This window comes from Brachyistius frenatus, unplaced genomic scaffold (assembly GCF_029030835.1).
Source record: "Brachyistius frenatus isolate BFR_SWC_R1_liver_20210118 unplaced genomic scaffold, ASM2903083v1 Contig_14, whole genome shotgun sequence".
Taxonomy (NCBI): Eukaryota; Metazoa; Chordata; class Actinopteri; family Embiotocidae; genus Brachyistius; species Brachyistius frenatus.
Window position 1 is genome coordinate 5,936,068 of NW_027210613.1, and position 25,409 is coordinate 5,961,476.

Below are 25,409 nucleotides of genomic sequence, written 5' to 3' on the forward strand. Positions count from 1 at the left end.
ATCGGTAGGCCAATCTCACATAACCAAATAACCAAATACACCAGTTGAGGATATCACTCTTTTCCCTTCTGTGGATAATCACTCAACTCAACGTCACTTAAATAACAGAGCAATTACAGAAAATGTGTGTTAGAGACATTTTAGACTTATACCTTCAATTCAAATACTGAACAGTTCAACTCTATACAACTGTATAATGCATTTACATTAAAGTGGGGTGCAGACTGTAAACAAACAAATAAAAATACCGGCAAGTTACTTCAGGGTAAATCGGCCTGTTCGTTGCTGATGTGCGTCTGAATGTGACCATGCATGAAAACAGAGGTACTCACCCAAAGAAGTTCAGTTCACCGTGATCCCTTATGGCTTGAGAAGGCTCCTCTCAGCAGCCTTTGGGAATTAACGCGGAAAGTCTCCAGGGGTGCAGCTGGGGCCTTTACCTGGTCGCCCAGCGCGCTACCTGGTTTCCTCTCGGTCTGTGGTCGGGTCTGAAGATATCCATTAGGGCGCTAGCTAAGGGGTCAGCATCAAAGCTAATAAAGTCCAAATATGCTGCCTTAACGGCAGGAGGGCCATTAGTTTAGCAGAAACTGACATTACACGTCGATAAAAAATTAAAAAAACACAAAACATACTTAAAATGGAAGCTACTGCTACTGATTCATAACTTTAATATTACTCTTATCAAATGCACATGAACCGTAAGACCTTCCCCGCGCTCACGCTGAATTTCTAGAGCTTCTCTCTCTGAAGCGCTCTCACACAAGCTCGCATCACCTGTATTGCTGTTTTCCCGCCAGCTTGCGTCACCTGTATTGCTGTTTTCCCCCCCCCCTAACCAATCAGAAATAAGGAACTTGACGGCACCTCGTGACTTACAAATAAGAGGTAGAAGGTAACAAACAGGCTGTATGAGGCGAAACTAGCACGTTAGTACCCACCGCGCCCAAACGAACTCCTCGTGCTGCATTCACTGGCATCAGTAAATCACCACACTACCCATGTTAATAGTTACAGACAATCAAACACTGTATTACATATTGGCTATGTCACAAACACAGAAAACATGAAAAATATAGAGAACATGAAAATGATGCGATAACCCAGGGGGTTACATATAGTTACTGATTTCATATATATATGTTTTATAGAAGCAAATAAACACAATTTCCCATTCGCTTCTCACAAGCTGACATTATGGCTCTAAAAAAATTTTTTAAAAAAAGAGGAGAATTACTGAATAAGACAGGCAAGCGACTCGCTCAAACATGTCTGTAATAAAAGCAGGCCAGTGAGGAGTAGACACTGTAAATGTTTTTAGAAAGGAGAGAGAACAACTAAAACGTTCAAAACTCAAACTCGAATGCTGGTGAAGTTGGTGATTACGTACAAACTCAAGTTATTATTATTTAAGTAGTATCCACATGATTGCACTTACAAATAGTTGTTCTCGAGATTGATTCACCAGGACATTCAGTGCTTGTAAAGTTGAGTCAAACTCGGGTAATCTGCAACGGAAATTCTTCAGAAAGCCCACAATAAGGAATCAATGAGTCTCAAGAGACCAGTGGTTAAAAAACATGTCCTCAACTTCTCTCATACAGGCCACCCTAACATTTAAAGCTTGTGTTAATCAGGGAGATCTATTAAAACAACCAGGAACTGAATCCGTATTTCTCACTTCTACAGCTAGAAAACATCAAATATGAACTTCAGTTGGTCGATGGTACAAAGTGTTGTCTCGAGCATTCACATTGGTAAATACCGTTTGTGATTATATATCAGACATGCATTTATTAATGTAGTGTGTCTGATTCCTTCGTCACCAGATCCATCAAGGTTTCTAGTGTTGTTCAAAAGGGATGATTTATTAACACAAACACTGAAAAAGCATTTGAAATGTGAAAATGCCTTTTAAAACCTTTTGACACTTGAAGAGTTTTTCCATGATTCTGTAATAGAGGTGAAAATACAACACAACGATAGCAGATGTGTGCACAAACCTCTTCTCAACGGAAATAATTCAAATCAACCATCAACTCCATTAGTAACAGCTGAATCATACTTGACTACTGGGGGTGAAAGAGTCAGACTTTCAGTACGATAGCATGAAAAACAGCCCATCGTCTCCTTTGCAGCTTACGGATATGAGGGTCGGCTGGAGGAATCAGGGGTCATCTTGAGTAATATCATCACGTTCGCAGCTAGCAGAGGACCAGGCTGCAACACCAGACAAGATTACAGGGGTTGTCTGTCTCTCACATTCTTTTCCCACCAGACTACTCTCCCGTTTCCATAACAGGTCTTCTCAAAAGACTGTCTTTCAGGTAAGCGTTGCTTCAGAATGGTTGAGCCAAAAGCAGCGTACCTCTATTCTCTGTCAGCTCCATTTGCTGTTGAGCGATATGATCCTGATTGCTTTCAGAAAAACACAGAAAGAAAAGAAAACTTTTCATTTTATTTTTTAACCAAGCATCGTTCTGATTCTGCTACAGTTTGAGGAGTAGAGTGAGTATATGGTTTAGAGATTTTAGGTATTATAAAATATATGTAGTCTATACTTAGAACCACCTGTCCTTTCAAAGCACTCAGAACACCTGGGTACTCAAGTCCAAAATAGACCAGACTGCTCGAGGATGAGGAAACTGAGATTCAACAGATGGAAAGCCTCTCATCCCGCAGCATCCCAAACAGATGGAGCCGTAACATCGACTCAAGGACTTCAGCTAAGGTGGGAAACCAAAAGGGCCTGGGTTCCTTGTGATTCTACTCTTGCCACAGAAAGCTTCCCAAGCTATGTGTTTGTATTTTAAAACCGGTCCCTCATCCTCATATCTATCACAATTTCTTATATAACCATGCTTTGAATTTCAGAGATTTTCTTTACAGACTCTCTGAATTACTTTTTTTTTATGATGCTCCAATCAGAGGACTAGTTTGAGCCTCCAGGGTACAGAAGAACAGCCAGATATGGGTGATAAAACGGCAAGATCAATGGATTTAAACATTTATGCTGTTCCTGTTAGTTTAATCGTGATGGAGATGTTGTTGGCACAGTCATAACAAGAGTTGTTTATGTCTTTGGTGCAGGGTCATTGTGTGCAGAAGCCCTGGCTGGAGAGCTATCCTTTTTAATTATCTCTCCATTTGTAAAGTCCTGGTCACATACCCACTGTGTCACACTGTCAGCTGCACTGTTGAACTCTAATGAGGATGGGGCAAGGTTAATTATATTGCTATTGCAAGGATGTAATAAACTTAATAAAATTATGACAGTAACATTAAATAAATAACAAGCGACGTAAGAACTGGGAGTAACTAAAGCGCCCAAAGACACACGGAAAGCTGAAAAAATGTGCAATAAATGTTTTTTTTTTTTTTATGCTAACAATTACAATACGAGAGAATTCAATTGATGCCATGTATCTTTTCTTATACTCACTGCACAGTGCCCCTTACTGTCTCTGCACAAGACACAAAATCTTCATACTGCCAACACACAAAGGCTTTGCCGGTGGTTTCAGTAGCATGTGTGCACAGACTGCTAGAAGTGTGGTGAGATATGCTGATTCTGGAGAAGATCTGTGTGCATTTAGTCCTACTCCATCTGTCCCTGATGGAGTGGGCCAGGGGTTTTTCTTTATCTGACGATTAACCTTTTTTCGTTATTAGAATATAGAGAGGGGGACAAAGGCTTTATTTTAAAAATGAATGTTTAAAAGTTGTGTTTCATACATAGACTGTAATTACAGATGCCCATTGCTTTTGAGGAATCCTTAATGTGATTTGGACAGCTTGACAATCAAAATCCATACCCTCATTATTCTTGCAAAAGAATAATAAAATCTTTGTCACATGAATAGCCAATTAAATCTGTGCAATCAAAATATAATTTTATCTTGGTAGTTGGGCTGAAATGAAAACATTAATGTTCCGCTTTCTGGAAAATACAAAAGAGTATATACCCGTTGTGCTGAGCAATGATCCTTGAGGAAAGCTAAAAGCTCCCCTGTCAGTAACACGCAGCACTGTGTGGTGCTAAGTGCCTCTGACTGATTTTATTAAAGCATTTGAGCCTTTATTAAGAGGACAAAAATTCTACAAAGTTGTAGTTTAATCAAACAGAAACCACTAAAGAGTGTTTTTTTTGGTTTAAGCATCATGCAATGGATTAAAAAATGCTAAACAATGACAACTAAAACGAATACTTACAAATGTAGGCTTTGTTTTACAACAGGAATTTTGTGATTTCAGAGAAGGAAAGGTACAGATGTAATCAATGATAGTTGTAATGCATGTTGTCTTACTGGGAAGCTTGCGACTGAGACACAAAATGTCCTATTTGGGGCAACCCGATGGCTGAGTGGTAAGATTGCATAGCACATGGGTGCAATTGCCATGAGCAATCAGTCCCTAGTTTAAATCATGGCCAGCTGGACCTTTATTGCATGTCATTTCCATGTTCTCTTTTCCAACATTTCCTGTCTGTCTCTACTGCGCTTATCTAATAAAGGCAAATTACTACTCTGAAAAGGGCTTGTTAAGAAATCTGTTCTCAAAGCAATAACTTTTGTAACTCAGACATCTAGCTTTAAAATTTGGTCGAATTAGTATCTCGTTCGGTGAGAAATGTTTTCTAAACACAGCAAGTTAAAAGTAGAGACATTTCACGTCAAGACAATTAAATTACAACTACTGCTGACATTGGACTCCTGTACAACATCACAAAGTCCAATAACACAAAGTGATGATTATATTTTGGACCAGTTTTATTTACTTTTGCAAGTACTGAGGTTTCAAAGAGTCAAAAATCACATTGAGGCCCACACTAATATCATTTAATGAAAACTCTTATGAGAGACACGGCTCAAAGTTAAGAATCAGCAATATTCAAAACGCGCATGAAACTCACATGATTACAGCATTTTGCATCACACTATAACCTCCTCACCAGGCCTCTCAGTTGGATCTGTGATTTCACTTGGCTCAATTATCAAACTGTGGCAGTTACAGGCCATCAGCTCTCCCAGGGATCCGTGGATATTGTTGCAGTGCCTTCAAGGATACAGTGTTAATTTTATGTTCCTGTATAGTGGTGTTGCTGTGTTTTCCAAACTAGATTAAAGTACATGTATATGCTAAATATCCCTTGTTTCCTTTTGCTTTGAACAGAATTATTTTGCTAAACATAAACACTTTCAAAGCACTCTGGAAGGTTATGTACTACACTTTTCTTTTGAGGGCACAATGTCTTGTCTTGTCTGAAATTACAAACAAGGTAGTTTCCTGGTGTTTACCCTTCTCCCGTGGGGATAACAGTGTGTAGCAATCTACTATGCCAGGACTCCACAATGTCTCTCTATCACGGTCTGTGTGTGTGGTCTACTTTTCTGCGGCGCAGATTGAGTTCAAGCCCTCGAACCACAAGCAGCAGTCCAGGTCATCTCTTTATGTTTTCCTCTGAAATGAGGAGTCTCCGGGATTGACAGGGTGTTAATTGTAAATGGATCAAACCGGAGACGTTGTCTGTTCACGGTAAAGGAACTAGCAGATGTACCTGTCCTGTATATCCTGACAGCAACAACAGACCTACTGTTTGGCCTTCAACACATGCCCAGAATTCAAGCTGTTCTGGCAGTGTTCCTCATCTGGTGCAGGTGAAGAGTGGCCAAGCTCAAGCTATTTAATAATAGTAATATCCAGAGGTGAGCAGCAACACAGAATACATTTTTTGATGCTTTTCATTGAAGTTTTTTAGGCAACACTAATACAACTTTGGCTGTCAGGAGCAATCCTTAGACTATTTGGATGTACAGTAAGAATTTGTATCAATGAGCTTTGATTGCCTCTAGTATGTGACTTTTGGTAACAAATTTAGACTACCAATATTTGAACACCAATGAATTTAAACGACTTGCTTACATATGAGAGCAAAATTCACCTCAGTCTCTATGTTCAGCATTGTACACCACTGTTATTGTCCACTAATTTATATTTTACCTCAAAATAACCCTATCACTATAGTTACCAGCTAATGCCCAGTCACTTCTAACATATTGGCCACCTGTAAATTGTTACACTTTAATAGAAATGTGAGAATGATGGACTTGAGTCTAACAGTAAATGGCCTTTATTGAACCAGAATCCTCCTCAATTACTGAAAAATGTATGGTTGTGGTTTGACCATTAATAGAATATTTTTGAAGGTATAAAAAAAAGCAAGAATGAGCTTATAAGAAATGTCATGTTTTGTGACATTATGACTACTTTATTTTTCAATGATCGGAGGATAACTCATTAATTAATAAACACATTATTGATTGGCAGTGCTCTAGAACTGCAATGATCACAATTTACAGTTACTATGTTTATCTTTAGTGGGGTAAGCTAATATCTATTGGCTACAAGTCTACAATTCCTTAAATTATTGTAAATAGATATGTGTTCTACTCATATTCTCATTTTCACCTATTAATGTTTTCGGATCTGGATGTTCCACTTTGCAGTGCAGTGCAAGTAAGAAATGTCCAATCTTGATAGCCAGTATAAGCATGCTTGTGCAAATGCAAGTAAATGCTCATGTCATGAGAGAACATTTACCATCAAGTTTCAACAAAATAGACCTAATATGACTGACAAAAGTCATAAAGTTACCACGCTAACTGAACCTGGCAATGTCTTTAAATCCATGTGTGGAAGCAGAATAAGATTACAGTCACAAAAAACACCACCAGCGTCATAAAGAGTCGCACCCACCAGGATTTCACCCAGTGGAGACACTGGTGCTGTCACACCTCACGGAGATTTATCGGCAGGTCTGTAAGAGGGTGCATGATTCCCCCACACCGCTCTCCTGACTCATGGGTCATTGACAGTGACTTATGTGAAAAGAGACAGGGGTGTCAGAAGGAAAATATGTGTCAGCTCACATCCTTCGTGTTTGGCTCTCATGGAAGCCAATCACATCTGAAACAGTACAAAGCCCTGACAGGGATGATGTGATATCTAATAATTGAATACCAAAGCACTGTACAAGTTTAAAAGCTATGTTTGTGATGCCTCTGAAGACTGCCTCAACAGCTTGGGCCTAGAGGAATGTAGTTACTGAAATGTCTATCAAGCTCCTCATTTGCATATTTCAAATGGAGTTTCCAATGATGATAGCAGCATATTTTAGCAGACGTTTTTAAACATTGGTCTTTCGTCATTGGTCTATAACTGAATTTTCTGAAATAAGCAGGCTTCTCATTTCTAGTCAGCAACGATTGATTTTTCCAAATGATGTTAACTCTTCCTTGCAGCTGGAGAAAATTACCATAACTTTAGCTTTGTTACTTGGTTTAAAACTCAGTTTTTAGCTTACTTTTAAGTTTCATCATCTGACTTGTTTTTAAACATGAAAAGGAGTCTGACATACATGAAAATACATCTTAAAAAGGCGTCTTAATACTTGATGGCTACATACTGTATATGATATTATGCAAATAAAACCTCATGCTACAGGTTCCTGTCCCGGGTTAAAACTCAGCATCTTCACCAACTGATGATATTCACTGTAGACACAGAATTCTAGCAGCACTGTATTTTTTTTGTTGCAGACTGGATCAGACTCTAACGTAAGCCTGTTTGGCTGCTTTACTCACACACTTGGACAACTAAAACAAAGATGACATTTCATGCTCTATTGTACATGCCTTTAACGGAATGTTTCACTTTTAAATTCAAAGAGACATGTTTTTAGAATCGGATCAAAACAAAGTGTGCCGAAAACATAATGCTAACTTAACCTAATTACAGATCAAATATACATATACTAAATATTGTGAGTGGACAATCACTGTTTCTAAGAGGAGTTAAGCAAACAGTCAACTGAAAATTGTGAAAGCATCTTAAATTCTGATAAAACATGAGAAAATACTGTACAGTATGTCAAGGGTCAAACTTTGACTAAGCATGACTTTGATCTTCTACAATGTAGAGCATGCGATAAAGTATTTACTTTGTTCTGTGTCAGGAGATGTAACAGAGATTCAGTGACTAAAGATGGCAGACATGTGAGATGAAATAAAAGCTGTGGCCTTGTCATTCCACTCGGCCTTACATATATCAATCTCTCAGCTGCCGCCATGGTTTACACCACCTATGTGAAGCAGGCCATGACAGGAATATTATTGCTGCATACGGTCATATATCCAGTTTTGCACTTCATATACCCATTTACACATTAGTATTATGGTCATGCTCACTTTAGAGCATTGACCACTGACTGGCAGCGGAGGTCTGTGCATAAACTACGATGTCTATATCTGCATGGGTGTTCTATTAGTGCCGGTGGTATTGCACAGCATGATAAGCTCTTTGTGTTGACAAAACACGGTTCGCATCAGGAGAAGGTTGGTTATTCCCAGAGGCTGACTTGAAATCCACTTCTACTGTCAGTACTGCTTTAGTTGGAAAATTTAAAACTCTCCTTTGCATTACTTCATGAATTTTACATGTTTGTATTTGCTGTACTATTAGTAATGACAAAAATGGAATCTTTCAGAGACTATATTTGTCTCAGAGCTTGTCCAATGTGTACTACACAGTCTGCTGAAACCTATCATTGTGGTCCCTACAAATGCAGCCAGTGCAAGAGAACTACCCAGACACTAGGCCAGAGATAAATCCTACTCATTTCCTGTGTTGACAGTCTGAGGCTGCTTCCTTGACTCGGTAAAATTAACGGCCCAGAACGTTATTTTCCTATCCAATATGCTGCCATCAATCATTCTGTGTGCTTTCATCACTTTAAAAAATTATGTGTCAATGTTTTTTTACAAAGGCAAAGCAACAAATTTAGTCACCAGGCAAAAGAGAGATGATAAAATGCACACATTTGAGGGTAAAATGAGCAGGGTGTAAAACTTCTCGAGGATGAGTTTGAATTTCTGCCAAACAAAAAGTTATAGGAAGTTAAAATGCTCAAATTAGTGTCAGCAAGTGATGCCGGAATAAATGTGGTTACAAAATATACTTGCAGAGGTCACATTTACAGGTTTCCTCTCATCAGCTCACTGACATGACTAATTGCAAGAAATGAGAAAGGACTGCCGCTCAGAGCGTTCTGTGACTGGCAGACTCACCAAGAAGAGGCATGAATGTTGCCCTCACAAAACTGATAAAGTACTTGCAAAGAGTGCTATTCATACATAATCTGTTATATGAAGTGTCAACGGCAAAGTATTAATAGTTTAGAAAAACAGAGTCTTGGCTAAAGACTCGAAAGCAGTTAATCTCCCAAACACAGGCAGAAATGGATAGGTATGGATGCACAGTTCGGTTTTGGAGAATATTTTTAATTGCACTATCAAACAACAAATACAATTGCTTTGCATGTGAAATATTAGCTGGCTTGCCCTTTATCAGGGAGGAAATCTGCATTTGAGGCAATAATGGTAGTTTGAATAAAGTGTATTTATCATAGAATGACAACTAGCCTCGTGAAGCCTGGTAGGTGGAGCAGAAGGTATATTATAACTGTGGGCTGTGACTACTCCTGCGTGAAGTATAGAGGTTTATTGCAGAGCGGGAAATTGCAAGTGCAAGGGAACAGAAGTGAGTGACATGGAGGACGGTAGTATGGTAAGGGAGCATGTAAAGCGCATCCTCATTTCACTTCTAGGCTGATGCTCTCTTACTCCCTGATCACAGAACAGCAAAGGCTGATGGGAGAAGCGGATGGGTGGGGGAATGTGATTTGAGGGCATCAAGAAGCGGAACTGACAGAGACGGATTCACTGTGGTCCAAGCATGGAATTGCTTTTCCTTTCCCCTGGAACTGAGCTGGAAGTGTCTGCGGCTGCAAACAATCTCTAAGCAGCAGCTTTCACAAAGCCCAAGAGCCAGAACCATGAAAGCTCAGAGGCAGGTGAGAAAACGCGGAACTATTTAGAACAAGAAAAAAACAGGTGGCGAGGAATAACTAAAAGTCAGCTCTCTAGAAACTGTTGCGTCAACAGAAAATTCTAATTGTAACATATTGTATGTCTTTCACCATATTAGGTTAAGTGTGCATCTGTACGGTATGTTTAAATGCAAAGAAAGTATGTATTACTGTTTCTGAGTCTGTGTGCTAGAAAACCTTCTGCTTTGCGGGAGTGAGAGCCATGGAGGGTTTGTGTGCGTGCGTGCATGTGTGTGTGCATGTGTGTGTACGTGCGTGTTTTTGCTAATTAGGCAGGTGTTACAGAGCCCATGCATAGAAAATTAAGAAGACAAGTGAGTGTTTCACTTTCTCAGTTTGACACAAGGATGAATGTGTACTATTCAATTTGCACCTTAACCTGAGAGAAGGTCCATGTGGAGTTCCATTCAGGTTACATCCGGTACTCTAACCTTGAGGTTCACAGGCAATTTGATTTGATGAGAATCAGAGTGAACATGTCTTAACCACAGCCGTTGCTAGTAACATCATTATAAACATATTAAACGAACATCCCATCAATGCACTCCACGCCACGACGAGCCACAAGAGAGTGATACCGCAATCAAAAGCGTCATTAGAACCTACATGCATTAGTTGAAAAAACTAATACAGATTAACCTCATTTGAATTTGGTGTGATAAATTGCTTTTCTTAATGGCCCAAAGTCAAGGAGTTAACATTTATTCTGAGGAGATCAGATGGGAGCCCCCGTTGTTTCACCCCTAATGGTGCATGTCTGTGAGGACATGAGGCATTGTCAGACTGAGTTCTTTATTGTTACACGTCCTGCGATTTATCTTCAACTTGATTTTTTTTTTCTTTTTTCTTTTTCTGTCACTGATTCACTCCACATACTGAAAAAAAACATTTCAGTCTCTAATGTTGTCAAATATCTTCGACAAGGTAAAAGCTGGGTAAAACCACAGGAGGTGCTAGAGACTTTCATCCTGTCAGTCAACTGAATGTGTCCACGCTGGGACTGTGGACAGGCATTCATGTGCATAAAAGGCAGAGAGCCTGTGTCTCTGTTGTCTAATAGGGTTCAATGAGTCAACTCTCCTCATTCGTTTGTGTGCAACTGAACAACAAGAGCAGAAGAGAAAGTGAGACAAACATCAATTATGAACTAGCCACAAATAAATTCACATGTTCTTCCTCTCAACTGTTGCTTGGACAGCACATTAGTGCCACGAGAGATGCCCTCCTACCACTGACCTAAAGACGTGGAATTTACCGTATGAGTAAATTCACTGTCAGAAAAGAAGCAAGAAGAATACGTACCATCAGGAAGTAATGTTAACAGGGTCACATAAATAGCCATTCTTCCGTTCATAATGCAAGCATTGCATTTGGCCATTCATGGTAATAACAGTCAGTTGTTGCCACTTTTGAGACACATCAAGCTCAATGCAACATGCAACATGGTTCAACGTTTTCCCTGTTTTTCTACTCATTCCAACAGATTAACATCAAACATGGAGTTAGGAATGCCACGGTGCATCAGTGAACTCAGGCTCTATGGTTAAACATTGTTATTTAAAGACTAAGTCCAGTTAATGTTCACACCTCGGAGAGCGTGACTTTCCTTTTGCCGTTTCTGAAAGTGACCGCTGATGTTTTCCTCTCTGTATCTCTGCCACTCTCTTCAACCACTCTCTCTTTTGACCAGACTGAAAAGCAAAGCAGCAGCTCTTCAAACAAGGATTACACCACAAAACAACATATTTATTGCACTGCCATTATGAATGATTTGCCGACGCTAAATTGCAAGTCTAACGAGTTGGTGACAAGTGCAGAGCAAGTTGGCTGTAATAGTGTGAAGGTGGCCCTCGCTAACGGATGCTGTCCTCTGCATTCTTTTGAGTGACACAACACCAAATACAAGTCTCCGCAACGCGTGTCGTGACACGGTCACCCTGGTCACACACAGCGGAGCAGACAGCTGACGACAGAGCAGGCAAAAATCCCTCCTACGCCACGAACGCTCAAGCAGCTGTCAGAAGCTTGCACTTACCTGACACAGAACTGGTGAAAATGCAGCAAGAAAAAAGAAAAGCCCAAGAGGGCTAAAAAGGGGGGAAAAAAATGTACCAAAAGGGAAACAAACAGATGCTGAGAGAGGAAGGTGAGGAGACACTTAAAAAAAAAAGAGAACAAAAAGGGAAATTGCAAGTGCAGGAGTCAAATTGATAAAAGGCTGCACAGGAAAAACAAAAAAAGGTAGTGAGACAGTCAAATGTAAGAGAAACAGGGCCATAAATTATTCTTTTGTTATCCTGCCTGACAGCAGTCTCCAAAGACTTTTTTTTGCACGTTGGTATTCTTCAGGTACAGACGAGCAACCCGACTTGTGGAATGAAATATTAAAGAGTTCATATCTGCATGGGTGTAGATCCGAGGGTTCGGCCTACATGACACGACAGTCTATTCCCCAATGCTCTGTTGCTCAGGAACAGTATTAAATGGAAAAGCCAAGGAGCGAGATGAAGAGAAATGGTTCTTTCCTCCATCTAATTAGATTTGAAGGTTGTGAAAGACCAGAACATGGCACTGACCGTTCCTCTCGCTGTGCAAGTGACAAGACTCTTAAACTCAGAGACCAATTTGTAGCCAAGTCAGTCAGTCTCACTGTCTCACTGACCTAAAGGGGAATGGGAAGAGGAACAGCAGTCTGTCAAATTGCATTCAATGAGTATTTAATGCAAAATTCTCCCAGAAAACCACTAGAAATAAAGTATTATGCCAATAAAAAAATGCCAGCTGCATAAAATAGGCTAATAGTTGAACTTTTTGGGATACACTTATTTCCTTTCTTGGTTGAGTTAGATGAGAAGCTACAGGCAGTATTTGGTTAGCTTGGCTTAACATGAAAAAAAAAATCTGTGACAGGGACTTCCTGAAGTCTTGCCATCACCATGTGGTTGCAAAGTACACAGCAGAGGCTGAGGGAGATAGTGTAAAAGAGGTATATACATATTAAGACTGTGTAGTCAGGCAAGTTTTTTTTTTTTTTCTGTTTTCTGTGTTTAAGCCCGAGCCCGGTATCATGCCAGAGTAAAAAAACAATCCACTAGAAGATTACGTGTCAGTGGCAAGTTTTGCTTTCGCCTAGTCGTAAAAAGTGAACGCATGTATAACCAGCCCATACTAAGAGTGATAAAGTCCATGTAAGATTGGGATATTGGACAGAATAAACGCAGGACTTTCAACCAAGAGACCAGTATTCAAGTCCGTGAGAAAGCCACAGTCAACGTGGATTTCTTTTAAGGTAGGTAGGTAGGTATTTACTTTATTAATCCCCGAGGGGAATTTTTTTTTTAAGTGACATAAATAAGTTACTTACATAACGTATGTAATTGATCTAACTTACATTAAGTAACTAATGTGACACACATAACAATACTTATGTTAAGCCAGCCCATGATATTTCCCTAACCAAGTAGTTTTTGTGCCTAAACCTAATGCACCTTGGTTTTTACATTTAAACCAAGTGGCAACCAAGTGTGTCGTCACCCTACGTAGGATGACGTCACAGTTGGTTGCCACTTGGTTGCCCACCGGTAGAACAAACAGACACACCCCCACCACATTTTGAGGCCTAATATCTAATCAGTGATATTAAGAAGGACTGCCAAAAAAAAAACAATCAGAACGAGAGGCTTCAGCAAATTAAATCGTAATGACTTGTGGAAAAAGATTTGTTAACTTTGTATTTCATGAAAAGTTAAATGGGGGTCTATCGAGCCAGAGCCTTTTTGGAGTCTACCCCTACTGGCCCTTGATGGTATTGCAGTTCAAGGCACTTCCGCAATGGCCTCACTTTTCAGACCCGGAAGCTACTTTTACATACATACAATGTATGTAATATTCTGATGTTTTTCCTGTTAAGTGTATCTTGGGGTGTCGGCATGTGTGTGGACGCATGCGGGGGTGACTGTTGGTGGGCTGTTAGTCAATGCATAGTAGAATGCATTTATACACGCTCTTTTTTAGATTAATGTATTCTGTAAATGGTCCCTACTATAAATGAAGAAACTTAAACTATATCAAGCCTATGGCCGAGACGAGGCAAAACATGACACGGACAAGGTGTCGTCTTGTAGACGTAAACATGTCTACTATGTCATAGTAGACGTAAACATGTCTACTATGGGTGGTATAAATCTTTTCATCCAACTCTCAGCAATAATCAAGTGAGCACATTTCCTAAAATGTCAAAGTGTTACTGAAAATATATTTCAGGTTCCTATACTCAACCAGTTGTTTGGCCATTTCATGTTCTAATTGCTTCATAGCTTTCGTGTGAGTAAGTGAGTAGCAATGTTCTGTAGCTATGACTGTAAATAAGACTAATTTACATCAAAACATTTTCACACATGAGCAATTTTGTGAACATAAACTAAACATCAGCAAATACATGAAGTGAAATTTTGTCCTATTTTTGAGAAAATAGTGAAGATACAGTCTATACATATTTATGAGAACATAGCCTTGTTGGTTGGCTTTGATTTTGTGCTTTAAGGGAAAAATGTCCTTCATCTTTGTTAATCAGTCAACAGCATGAACAGAATAGGATTTACAGGAACATATTTCTGTTCTGTTCTGTTTGTCCTTTTCCCTCCCCAAGTGTAATGTGCATCAGACACTGCCCCTAGTAAAACAACTGAGAACGATTGCAGGCAGTGTGGAAGAGGGTGACTATTCTCTGCAGGCTCAGGTGCTAAATGAAATGAGGAAATTGTGAATGACATGTCATGTGTGAAAGACAAAATGTTGAGAAGGAGTAGCATTGTAAGCTATGCTTTCATTAAGGATGCAGACAATTTTTTTTTTTTTTTTAAACAAGCATGGTATTATTCAGCCATGGCAGAAAGAAGATATGGGGCTGCGTGAGCCAGAGGACAATGGGCTCCAGGGATGTCGGGGGGGGGGGGGGGGGTTACAGCGTCCTGCACTCAGGTTTGTCTGGTGTGGAAGAGAGATGAGAGACCAGAGGAAGACTGTGTTTTCCCCGAGGTTAATGTAGTATTATCAGTTGCACAACTGTCTTCTCATAGATGCATCTATTTCCATAACTGCTGGAGGAGAGAGAGGAAAAAAGATGAAGAAAAGAAGACCGGGGGGTGGGGGAGGTGGGGGGGGGGGGCGAGTGAGTGGTTTCTTATTTCCTGTTTGTTTTCTCCGTTTTTTTACTCGGAGGAGTAAACATTTGGGTTTGTATTGAAAATTGATGCATGCTTCATTTTAACCCGAGTGAATTGGTAGTGGTCAAAACCCAGTATAAGGCTTTAAATTTGAAATGAGGCTTTTAAATTTAAAAACCTAGTCAGGTGGCATTCAGCTGATCAATTATACAACTTTGTTACTGACTGGCTGACTGAGTAAAGTAGAGCTGGCCCAATGCAGCTAAAGGCACGAAGAATAACACTGAAGGCCTTCACACAAAATACTCACTAATATTACATTTGAATTGCAAATATTTCACATCAAAATTACTCATACTGGGAGCAACGTGAATTTGTGAGTTGTTAAAAAAGTGTTTGAATAGATTTGTGTCAACTCACTCTTCAGAATAAATGATGGATTCAACGTCATCCAGTGATGATGATCTATTGCTGCTCCTACTCACACGACAAAAGAAGAGGAGAGCTTTGTACGTTAGCCAAACCTGCTGCGCAACTGTTGCCTGCTTATTGCCAACTCTGTATCCAAAATAAACTATATGACAAGCAATCAACTATCAGTCATTAGGAGTTGTGATGTGACGTCCATTCACTTCCACTCAATGTGATTTGTTGATGGCTTTACTTGCGGAGCAAAAGCTCATAAGAATTTACCTTTTTTTTTTTGTTTTGCTGCGTAATGTTTGTGTTCTGTGAGAAGGCACTCATGACAAACATTTTAAAGTTCAAAAAAACATATTGACGTGCAAATTAATTGCACATAAAAACCCTGTGTAAAGACTTTATGCATTACCATTATCAGCAAATACAAAGACAGAAATCATATTTAAACACTCAATTTGGGACTTTTGAATTCACTGACTGTTTCTAAGAGCTCAGCTATATGAATAGATACTGGTAAAGAGACATATGCAGTACATCTTCTCTGTGCCTTGATAAGTTTGGTATTTTAAAAGCAATAAAAAGAAATGTTATATTAAATTGACAATAGGGTATATTCCCAGTGTTTGTTCACTGCCTGTAAAGGAAAATAAAAACGACTTTCACTCTTTTTGAAGTTTGTCAAGGATCACAATGAAGTATGATTGATGGTCGTCATCACTTGTGGCCCCATTTCTCTGCTCTAAATAAACCGAAAGATAAATCCAGATGCTAAGCCAGTCCCTCAAAGGGTTGACCTTTTGATAAGCCCATCTCTCAAATTTATGGCAGCTTGGAGAAGCTTTATTGCCACAACGCAGAAATGGCTCATGTTGACATAAGATCATTTACCAGCTTCTCTCCAGAACCCTCAAGGCTCAACATCTCTATAGGTGTACTAACAACAAGAGATTATCCTTGGGGCAAAATAACTTCAGCCTCTCCCTCACCCGAGATTGTGTTGTTATTGTGACAGTGGTGGCAGAACAGATTTTGAGTAAAAAAAACTTGATATTTGACCACTACAACTTCTCCGACTTTATTCCTGGCCTTTCCTGGATTTTACAACTTCTCTCTGCCTTGTTTTATTTTACTGCTGCCATTTCATGCCAGCCATTGTGCTCCTCTTCACTGGCCTAACTCAACTCTTGAATTCAACCCCATAAATGATACAGGTCAGAGCATCCTAAGTTCATGGTGGTTGTTGGTGGTGGCAGCAAACTACTGTGGTGTCCGGAACAGCAAAAGGTGAGCGCGATAACGAGGAAAGGGACGGATGAGTCACTCATGTGTCCTCTGATTCTGGTTATCTGTCCCGGGCTCCTTGTTTGCCTGAATGATCCAGACCGGAACCATCAGGAGCTCTCTCTCTTACCTTCGTTCATGTGAACCATGACTTTCACTGAACTGAGTGCACACTGCTGAGATAAGGGCTCCAGTCAGACCGACTGTGGCAGTGGAACCAGCGAGAAAACATGGTGGACAGAGCCACCTGGCCAGCTCCTCTCTGTCCTCGCTCTGCTGAGCACAAAGCTGGAGCCACCTGTCTTGTCTGCGGCAGTATTCAGCAGAAGTTGAGTGCCACCAGGATGGTAACACAAGATTGTGTGTTTAATAGGTAAAAAGGTACAAAAAGAGGAGAAGACTTTCCCCTGAGTAAATCGCAGCCTGTTCACAAGTCTGTATGGGTTTTAAGGAACTATATATTACTTCCCCAGATGTACACCAGATCTTTGTCCCATTTTCTAAAAGCCTTTAACATTATTTTCAAGCCATTATTAAAGGATATACATCATCCCTTTTGAGTTATTGACTGAGGCTTGGGCAAGGTCACGCGTAAAAGCTTTTGAGACAATATTCTCCCAGAGAATATTGGATTTCATCCGCACCTATTAGCAAGGCATTTGGCATGAAAGAAGAAACATTTAACATTCATCAAGATACACTACTGTGCTTTGAAGAATAGCAATCTCCCGATACTGTATCATATAGCTATTTGGCAACAAACAAGTACATGTTTTCGAGCAGTGATTCCTCACAATTGGTAGCTGTGTCTCAGGGGGTACTTCTGCAGCTGCAAAAAAAATGTGTGACAGGAAGACGTAGCATAAAATAGCCCAAATTACTGGATAATCAGTAATTAATTGATAAATAAGGAAAAAAAATGCATTTGGATGCACCATTTTGGAGGAGTTATCAGCTATGCCTCGCTGTTCTTCCCTACATCATCTGACACTGCTAGCTGTCGGACCTCACTGCTGTTTTATAGAAGGACCACTTCAGAGTGTATCTAGTGAGACTTGCCAGGGAGCACAGACAGAGGCTGACATCAATTGAGCCTGTCAGTGAAGGAATATAAGACAGGGAGCCCACAGAGAAAAGACAAAACCCTTGTTGGATCATGGCCGAGTGATAAGTTACCTTGACCATGGCAGTCATTACACCATCAAAATTAAATGATAAGATTCCAATTACCAGATAATTTAAACCACCGGTTAAATATGAGTAGTAAAGGATGGGGAAAGGATTTCATGTTGTAATAGCTTTCTGCAGGAGGAATAGGAAATTGAGAAAATCTTGCAGATATTAAATAGGGTTGTGAAAATGACCTGCCTCCATAAAAAAAAGCTCCTTATCTATGTCACATTAAATCTATAAGGCATTTCTGCTCCTTCTCACTGACATGACAAATGAAAAATCTCATCTTCAGAACTCCTGCATTTGCAATCCTTCAGCGTAACAGTTTGTTTTTGAAGGTTAATCAATCCCTAACCATCATAAAGGCAAATCCATGTGGCCTGCATTGTCTTCAACCGTACATAGGGGTCTTGTCCTCTAATTAATCGGCCTTGTCCCCCCCTGCTAAACACTGGATCAGTTTGCAGGCCTGCTGCATTATTCAACGCAGCCGTCTGTGGAAGTCTGTGGTCTGGAGTCACCTTACTCTGGGCGAAGCAGCAAAGCGAGAGAGATGGAGGAGGATGAGAGGAAGAAATGAAAGTAATGGAAGAGGAGTTGAAAGGGGGGAGAGGCATGATGAAAAAGCGAAAGATAAAGAAATAAGGTGAGACATGAAATAGAGGGGTAAGATCAAATGGTCGATGTGGTTCAAGGCGACAGGAAGTGCTAAAAGACCACATCCGAATGAGAAACCGCAGGTGGGTCAAGGCTGATAGACAGGAAGTCCACGTTTAGCTGTCAGTTCTCCGCTTCTGCTGACAAACCAATTGTAAAACCACACAAAATGTTTCAGCGGTGTATGCATTTATGACAGAATATCCGATGACAGGTTGACAAGAACACATCTATTTCTTCCCCTTGTTCTTTTATTGTTAATCGTTGTTATCTTTCAGAAGAAACCCCTTCCTGACCCCAATATACATCTGTCTACTCCACCTCTCTCATTAAATACACACCATGTCCCCACAAATACAATGGTCAAAAATACAGTGGTCATGTACCGTACTGTTGGTTCATACAGAAAGAAACAAGTGAAATAAATGGTCCTGTGCTGGGAGTTGGTGTCACTCAGAAAGCAGTCTTAATAAAAAGCTTTGGAATGGTAAAAGTACAATGCACTCGCACAGCTGTGGCTGACGGAAAATACAGTGCATGAAACAAATCATGTGGATATTTTGAAATCGGTTAAATGAAATGCAAAGCAGAACAATGGATTCAGACATGCTTTGATGACTTGTTTTACCCGGCGCGCCGGGATGAACACTCAGAGACGCTCAGTTCAGACTGCGCTGTTTAAAGTTCTGGCAAAAAACTCACAAAATGGTCATTTACAGCACATTCAGCTTTGTGGTTATGCAGTAGTTACTTACTGTACGTCTTTACTCTGGGCAAACAAACATATAGTATATTATTCACATAGTATTCACATAACATAATATACATCTGTATGTACACATTCCTTCTATCCTCGAGAAAAAGTGTCCAGGCACTTCCTCCAGTAATTCTTTGATCACTGACTACACCGTAGCTACCTCATTCTTCATACTCGACACAAAACAAGCTGCTCTAAGAGTGATTCTGTGGGAGCCTGGTAATGTTGGTACACTGTTAGATTCCTCACATATTCTGACACTCCCACCTGAACTGAACTGTGTGCTGCAAACTAGCAGCAGAGTACGCCTAGCTGCCATTTCTCAGCTTCTGTGGACTTCAAGGTGTCTCTCCTTGTTTGATAGTGCAGGTCCTGAAGTGATACCTTTACTGCCCTCCAAGAAAATCTGCACTTAAAGGAGTTTCAGGAGATATGGTGGAGCATAACATATTTTAAAGGGTAATAATTGAGTGTAGAAGAGATATTTTTTTTGTGGTTCTGGAACAAAATGTAAAAAAAAAAATATTAAAAAAAAACCGGCACAAAAAAATAGCTTCCTTTCTGTGTGATGGGGTCTTTCCAGAGGATGTTTCAAAGCTGACTCAGATCATTATGTGTATCACACACACCAACCTGACAGCGTTTCTTCCATTGGTTCAAGCATAAAGAGCTCCAGTGGTCTCCAGGCATATGGCCACTAGTTGAAAAATTGTGGATTTTGTTTGTCCAACAGGTCTGCGGCAAATTGTTTCTTACTATTCCTCCTTCTTAAATATATCATTTTTATTCCTACAAAATTTACCACCAATGCGAAAACACCAATAGGTGGTGAGCGGTGATGCAAAATAGCATTTTACACATATACATATATGTATGTGTGTATATACATATATATATATATATGTGTGTGTGTGTATATATATGTATGTATGTGTGTATATATATACACACACACACACACACATATATATACTTTATTTATTTATTTTACATCACTAGGAACAACAACTAACTTCATGTCAAAATTGTACTTGAAAGGGTTTTGATAAAATTCAAACCGGTTTACCTTGCTTCAAGAGTTTACAATACAACCAAATGCCTCAGACAATAATGGAGTAAAAGAATGAACAGACTGAAACTAGTAATGCAGCACTGATTGAGACATGTCACCACAGCATTAAGGGAACATTATTTTTCACAACAACACTATGGCATCTCATTTCTAAGAGCTTCCCCCCACTCTGCTCCTTTTTCCTTCCCACTGGGTATAAAATACAAACCATCACTTTGGAGTGAGAACACTAGCTGATGCAGTACATACTGTATGTTTCTAGGCATATATCAAGATGAAGCAGTAGAACAAAGTAAAGGATTCAAGTCAGTCAGTGGGATTGGCACTGTGACAGTAATGAGACAGGACTCACCCACAGGTCCACTGCTGTGGTTCCTGGAAATGCCCACTTGTAGCACACATGGTTGTCCAGCACAAACATTATGGCAAAATACAACACATTGCACTACTGTACAGTTTCTGTTTTGATACTGCTGAATACTGGGCTAGTCTATCCTAATGCTGTAGGTCTCTTTAAAATCTCTTGTTGCTGTTTTGTACACAAGTATGGCAACCTTTTAGATTTATTCATATGAATAAATGTGTCCTGTCATTAGAGAATAAGGCAGTTTATGGTATGGTAGATAAGTCATGCCACACCCACAGTGGACTGCTGCTGTATGTAGCTCTTCAGAGAGAGGAAAATGCATCCACGTTTAGTTAAGTTACAGATGCTGCTGTAACTCTGGAATTGCATCCAGCTTCCTTGCTGTTTGAATGCAGCCAAGGTGACCCTTCTTCAGAGCAGACAGGTCTACAGAAACCCATAGCACAAAAGAGATTTAGTCCAAGAGGCAAAGAGGACCGAGAAAAACACAAAAATATCAAAAGAGATAAACATCACCAACAAGGAGGAAATCACAGCTGTACTGTACATTAAAGGTTAAAAGTTAGAACCTTGACCATGTTTTTTTTTTTTTTTTTCCTCTCTGCAGTCCTTTAAAAGCCAAGTCCACAGGTCCAAACATTAAAGAAGAGGAGGAAAGGAAGGGGAGTTGTCACTGGGTGGCCTTAAATCGAATCTCCAGCGCATGGGATGCTGCGGTAAACATTTAGTTGCTATCTTCCTTCAAAGCAGTCCAAGTACTCCAGGACAAGGTCATAGCAAAATCGATACTGGTCCTGAAGAAAAATAGGAATTAAAAAGCGAAAAACAGTGAAACAACAAAAATAAATATTCTATCCATTTAAAAACCCATTGCTGTATTTATTTAACAGGCTTTCTTACCACAGATTCCACCATGTTGGGTTTGCAGTTGCGTAGAGTTTTCACAGCATAGAAGATGTCCACCATGTTCTGGTACTGGATCATCTCGAGGAGGATGTTGCAGGCACAGAAGGTCCCACTACGACCACCACCATTGCTGTGTAGGAAAATATATTGTTTGGAAAAAGTAGTTTAAATAGTAGAAGTCTAAAACTACTTTGTGTATTCATGTCTGTTTTGAAATGATATTGAAAGCATGTGTGTCTTATACCAAGAGTTGCCGGAAATGATCTGATCTGCTCCATCTCTGCATTTAACTATGTTCTATTGTACAGATGTTGCGTCCCCTCTCACTTCCCTTTATCTTTCGCTTTCAGTTGCTCTGCCTTGCTGTGCTGCTGGGTGAAGCTGCATTTGTGGTTGAATCTATGATGCTATGGATAGTTCAAGCTGTACTTTACTATTTACTGCTCCTATTAACATTAGCCAAGAAGGCCTTGCTATGGTAACAGGATTACCATACACCACAGGAGTTCACAATACAACGCTCAGTAAGCACAACAAATTAACTTCTTACTCTCTCTCTCTCTCTCTCTCTCACACACACACACACACACACACACACACACACACACACACACACACACACACACACACACACACACACACACACACACACACACACACACACACACTGCATGTAGTTAGTGTTAGACTCATTATAAACTAATTAATCACAGCCATAATCACAATCCACAGCCACGACTATAGACACAATCACAGTGACAGGCATGTCATCCCACGGCTACGGTCATAATCACAGCTACAGTCTGTCACAGCAGCTGTTGGTGAGAGAGCGTGGTGAACCAGCTCCACTGGTTATCTTTATAACTGCAATGGTACAGACTTGTGGGTGAGCAGCCACGGCTGAAGGAGCACCAACCCACGCTGTGGTCAAAACCAACAGCAGTATGCATAATACATAGGACTGTACCATACTTTGTGGACTAGGGGGAATGCAAAACATGATGCAAAGGAAAGCAAAAGTTTTAGAATAAATAATTCATGTCATGACCCTTCAAGGGCACCGTACCACTACCCTGTACATTTACAGTGTAATTTGCACACATGTTTAGCAGGCAAAAAAATTAGTTTAATAGTTTATATATTTGAATTAAATAAACAATAGACTTGACTTGTATTTGTACACCCTCAGCCCCTTAAAAAAGGAAGGCAACGAAGCTAAAAGCTGCAAAACTGTTAATAGTGTGGGTGGAAATAAACCAGGAGGTCAGTGTAAAAATGTAAGTCAGTATTGCATTGGTTGCATTCGTGGGAGTCAGACCAGGTGAACATAGAGTTGATCTGAAGTGATGAAAAATGAGAAAAATATTGATAACAAAAGAGCCATCATTGGGGCCCCATTGTATTATTCAACAAACTGCATGCAATGAAAAGAGGCCCAGGTTAAAATTAAGTTGTTTGAAAAGTTCATTAAAAGTAAGAAAATGATTGACTAAATATTTTCAAAAGCTCCCTTGTGCCAATGCATACGGGAAGTTCAATCTCTCTCATTTAATTTACAATTTGTGTTTGTCCTTTAATGCTGAATATTTAGTCATGCGAGTGGCGTGGCTCTCTGGTTGGCAATGTTGTCTGGAGGTCGGTCAACCACTTAGGTTTAGACTGAAATATCTCGGCAAGCAATGGATAGATTGCCATGAAATTCTGTAAAGACAGTTGATGATCCCTGAAGGGTAAATCCTCCTGCCTTTGATGGTCCCCTGACTATATTTCTAGCAGCAGTATGAGGCTGGCATTTGTGGTTTTCAGTGAAGTTTCTCCACAACCATTGGATGGATTGCCATAAAATTTGGTACGGTCGGTCTTGCTGCAACAGTCAATTTTTTTTATCCAAAAAACTTTGGTAGCACTCTAGTGCTACCATCAGATCGGCATTTCAGTATGTCCAATACTTCAGTTTATGACCAAGTCATTCAAAGGGACCCTATACTAATGACATTTACATCAGCCTTAGCTTTGTGCTTAAAGCTAATCAGCAAATATTAGCATGCTCCAAGGCTGAACAAAGATGGTCAATATGGTAAACATCAGCATATTAGCATTGTGAGCATGTTAGCATGCTGACGTTAGCAATTAGCACTAAGCATAGCTGTACCAAGTAAAGCCTCATTGAGACATTAGCATGGCTGTACATTTAGAAATGGTTTTTAAAAAGCGTTCCCGTGTTGCCCTCCATTAGATATTGACTGTCGGTGTTGCTTATCCAAGTTTAGTCTGAAATCCTTCAGTTCTGTCTTACTGCACATAGAGCAGTGGGTACCACACACAGTTTATACCAAGGATATAATATCAATATAAAGAAGTGTATTTGCCTCTCCGGTAGGAATGAGCCTCCTAATATGTTTAAGCGAGTATTGGAAGACAATAACAGAGTATAAGCAGGGCACAATATGTGTAATCTGATAACACTGTTTTTGTGTTTATACTACCTCATAAAAAAATGACATTTGATAGAGTTCATACAGCATGAAGAGACTATACAGGATAGAAATAGTGATAGGCGAAACACTGTAAAGTGACCGAAAAGAAAAGATAAATAACAGCACAGGGTGGCATTTCTTGTAAAATACTGTCCTGGTCATCATAAATGAAAGGCAATATCAATAAAGTAGTGGAGGACAATTCACTTCCTCTCTCCAGAGACACACGCAGCACAGGTGGGCGTGGAAGACTCTGCAGCATATACAAGCAATATTAAGGTAATCAATCGTCGTCAGTGCTTTGGCAGTCCTGGATTTAGTGTAGTGAGAAGCATTGCATTCTGTATTAAGCTATAATTGATTTGATCTCCATAATCTCTTTCCTGGTTGTCGTGGGTAACACTGTGTGACAGCACTGAGTGATGTGCTTTTGGAAGGGGGCGGTGGGGGTGAACGTGTGACGGTTTTGCAATGAGCTAGACAGGCCCATTCATATTCATCAGCAGGGTGTGCACTCCGGGGGCTTAGGACAACAGAGGAGCTACAACACCACATACTGCACTATACCACGGTGCAGCACATTACGCCACAATTTGATTTTCAACATTATAAAATGCTGCCATGATAAATCGCACTGCATCTCATTGCACCAAATCACACATTACACCACAGACACAAGGCACGACACAGTGTCTGTCTCGCGTCAAACAGATTTGCTCATGATTTGCCACATTTTTACAGACATTTTTGTGATAGTCCCTTCTGTGAATAAGCTTTTGGTTTTAAACACACTTCTAAATGTCAGTCTTCAGCGGCAGTAATTTGCTGTCTGAGACATTTTCAGGAAGAGAATAAATGTATTTCTGCTTTGCTTCCTTGTCTTTTAATTTACAGCACATGATGCACGTCACTAAAAGATCACTCACAGGCAGTGCACAACAGTGCGTCCTTCTCCACATTCCCTTTGCCACTTGTGCACTTGCGCCAGTAGGTTGAGGAAAGCCTTCTTGGAGTCCGGAACGTCGCGATACGCCGACCAGCGCAGGAACTGGAACTGACACACCACCAGCTGGCCCTCTTGGAGCTGCAGATGCAACAGAAAATATAGAACAAATGTCTGACTCTACTGTACTGTGTTGGTGCACGTACATGTGTCTGTATTGTATTACATTTTCTGGTTGTTTC

General features: G+C 40.1%; 1 protein-coding gene across 4 annotated transcripts in view; it reads right to left on the minus strand.

Moving 5' to 3' along the window:
• Window positions 1-20,322: 20,322 nt before the first annotated feature.
• The window catches only part of ptprub (protein tyrosine phosphatase receptor type Ub), a 162,452-nt gene continuing 157,365 nt past the window's right edge, over window positions 20,323-25,409 (minus strand). For all 4 annotated transcript variants that reach the window (XM_069693312.1, XM_069693311.1, XM_069693310.1 and 1 more), the window contains 3 exons: window positions 25,151-25,308; window positions 21,742-21,877; window positions 20,323-21,635 (listed from right to left, as the gene is read on the minus strand). In XM_069693312.1, the coding sequence (XP_069549413.1) occupies window positions 21,573-21,635; window positions 21,742-21,877; window positions 25,151-25,308 (357 nt within the window). In that variant the 3' untranslated portion in view covers window positions 20,323-21,572. The remainder of the gene's footprint in view (window positions 21,636-21,741; window positions 21,878-25,150; window positions 25,309-25,409) is intronic.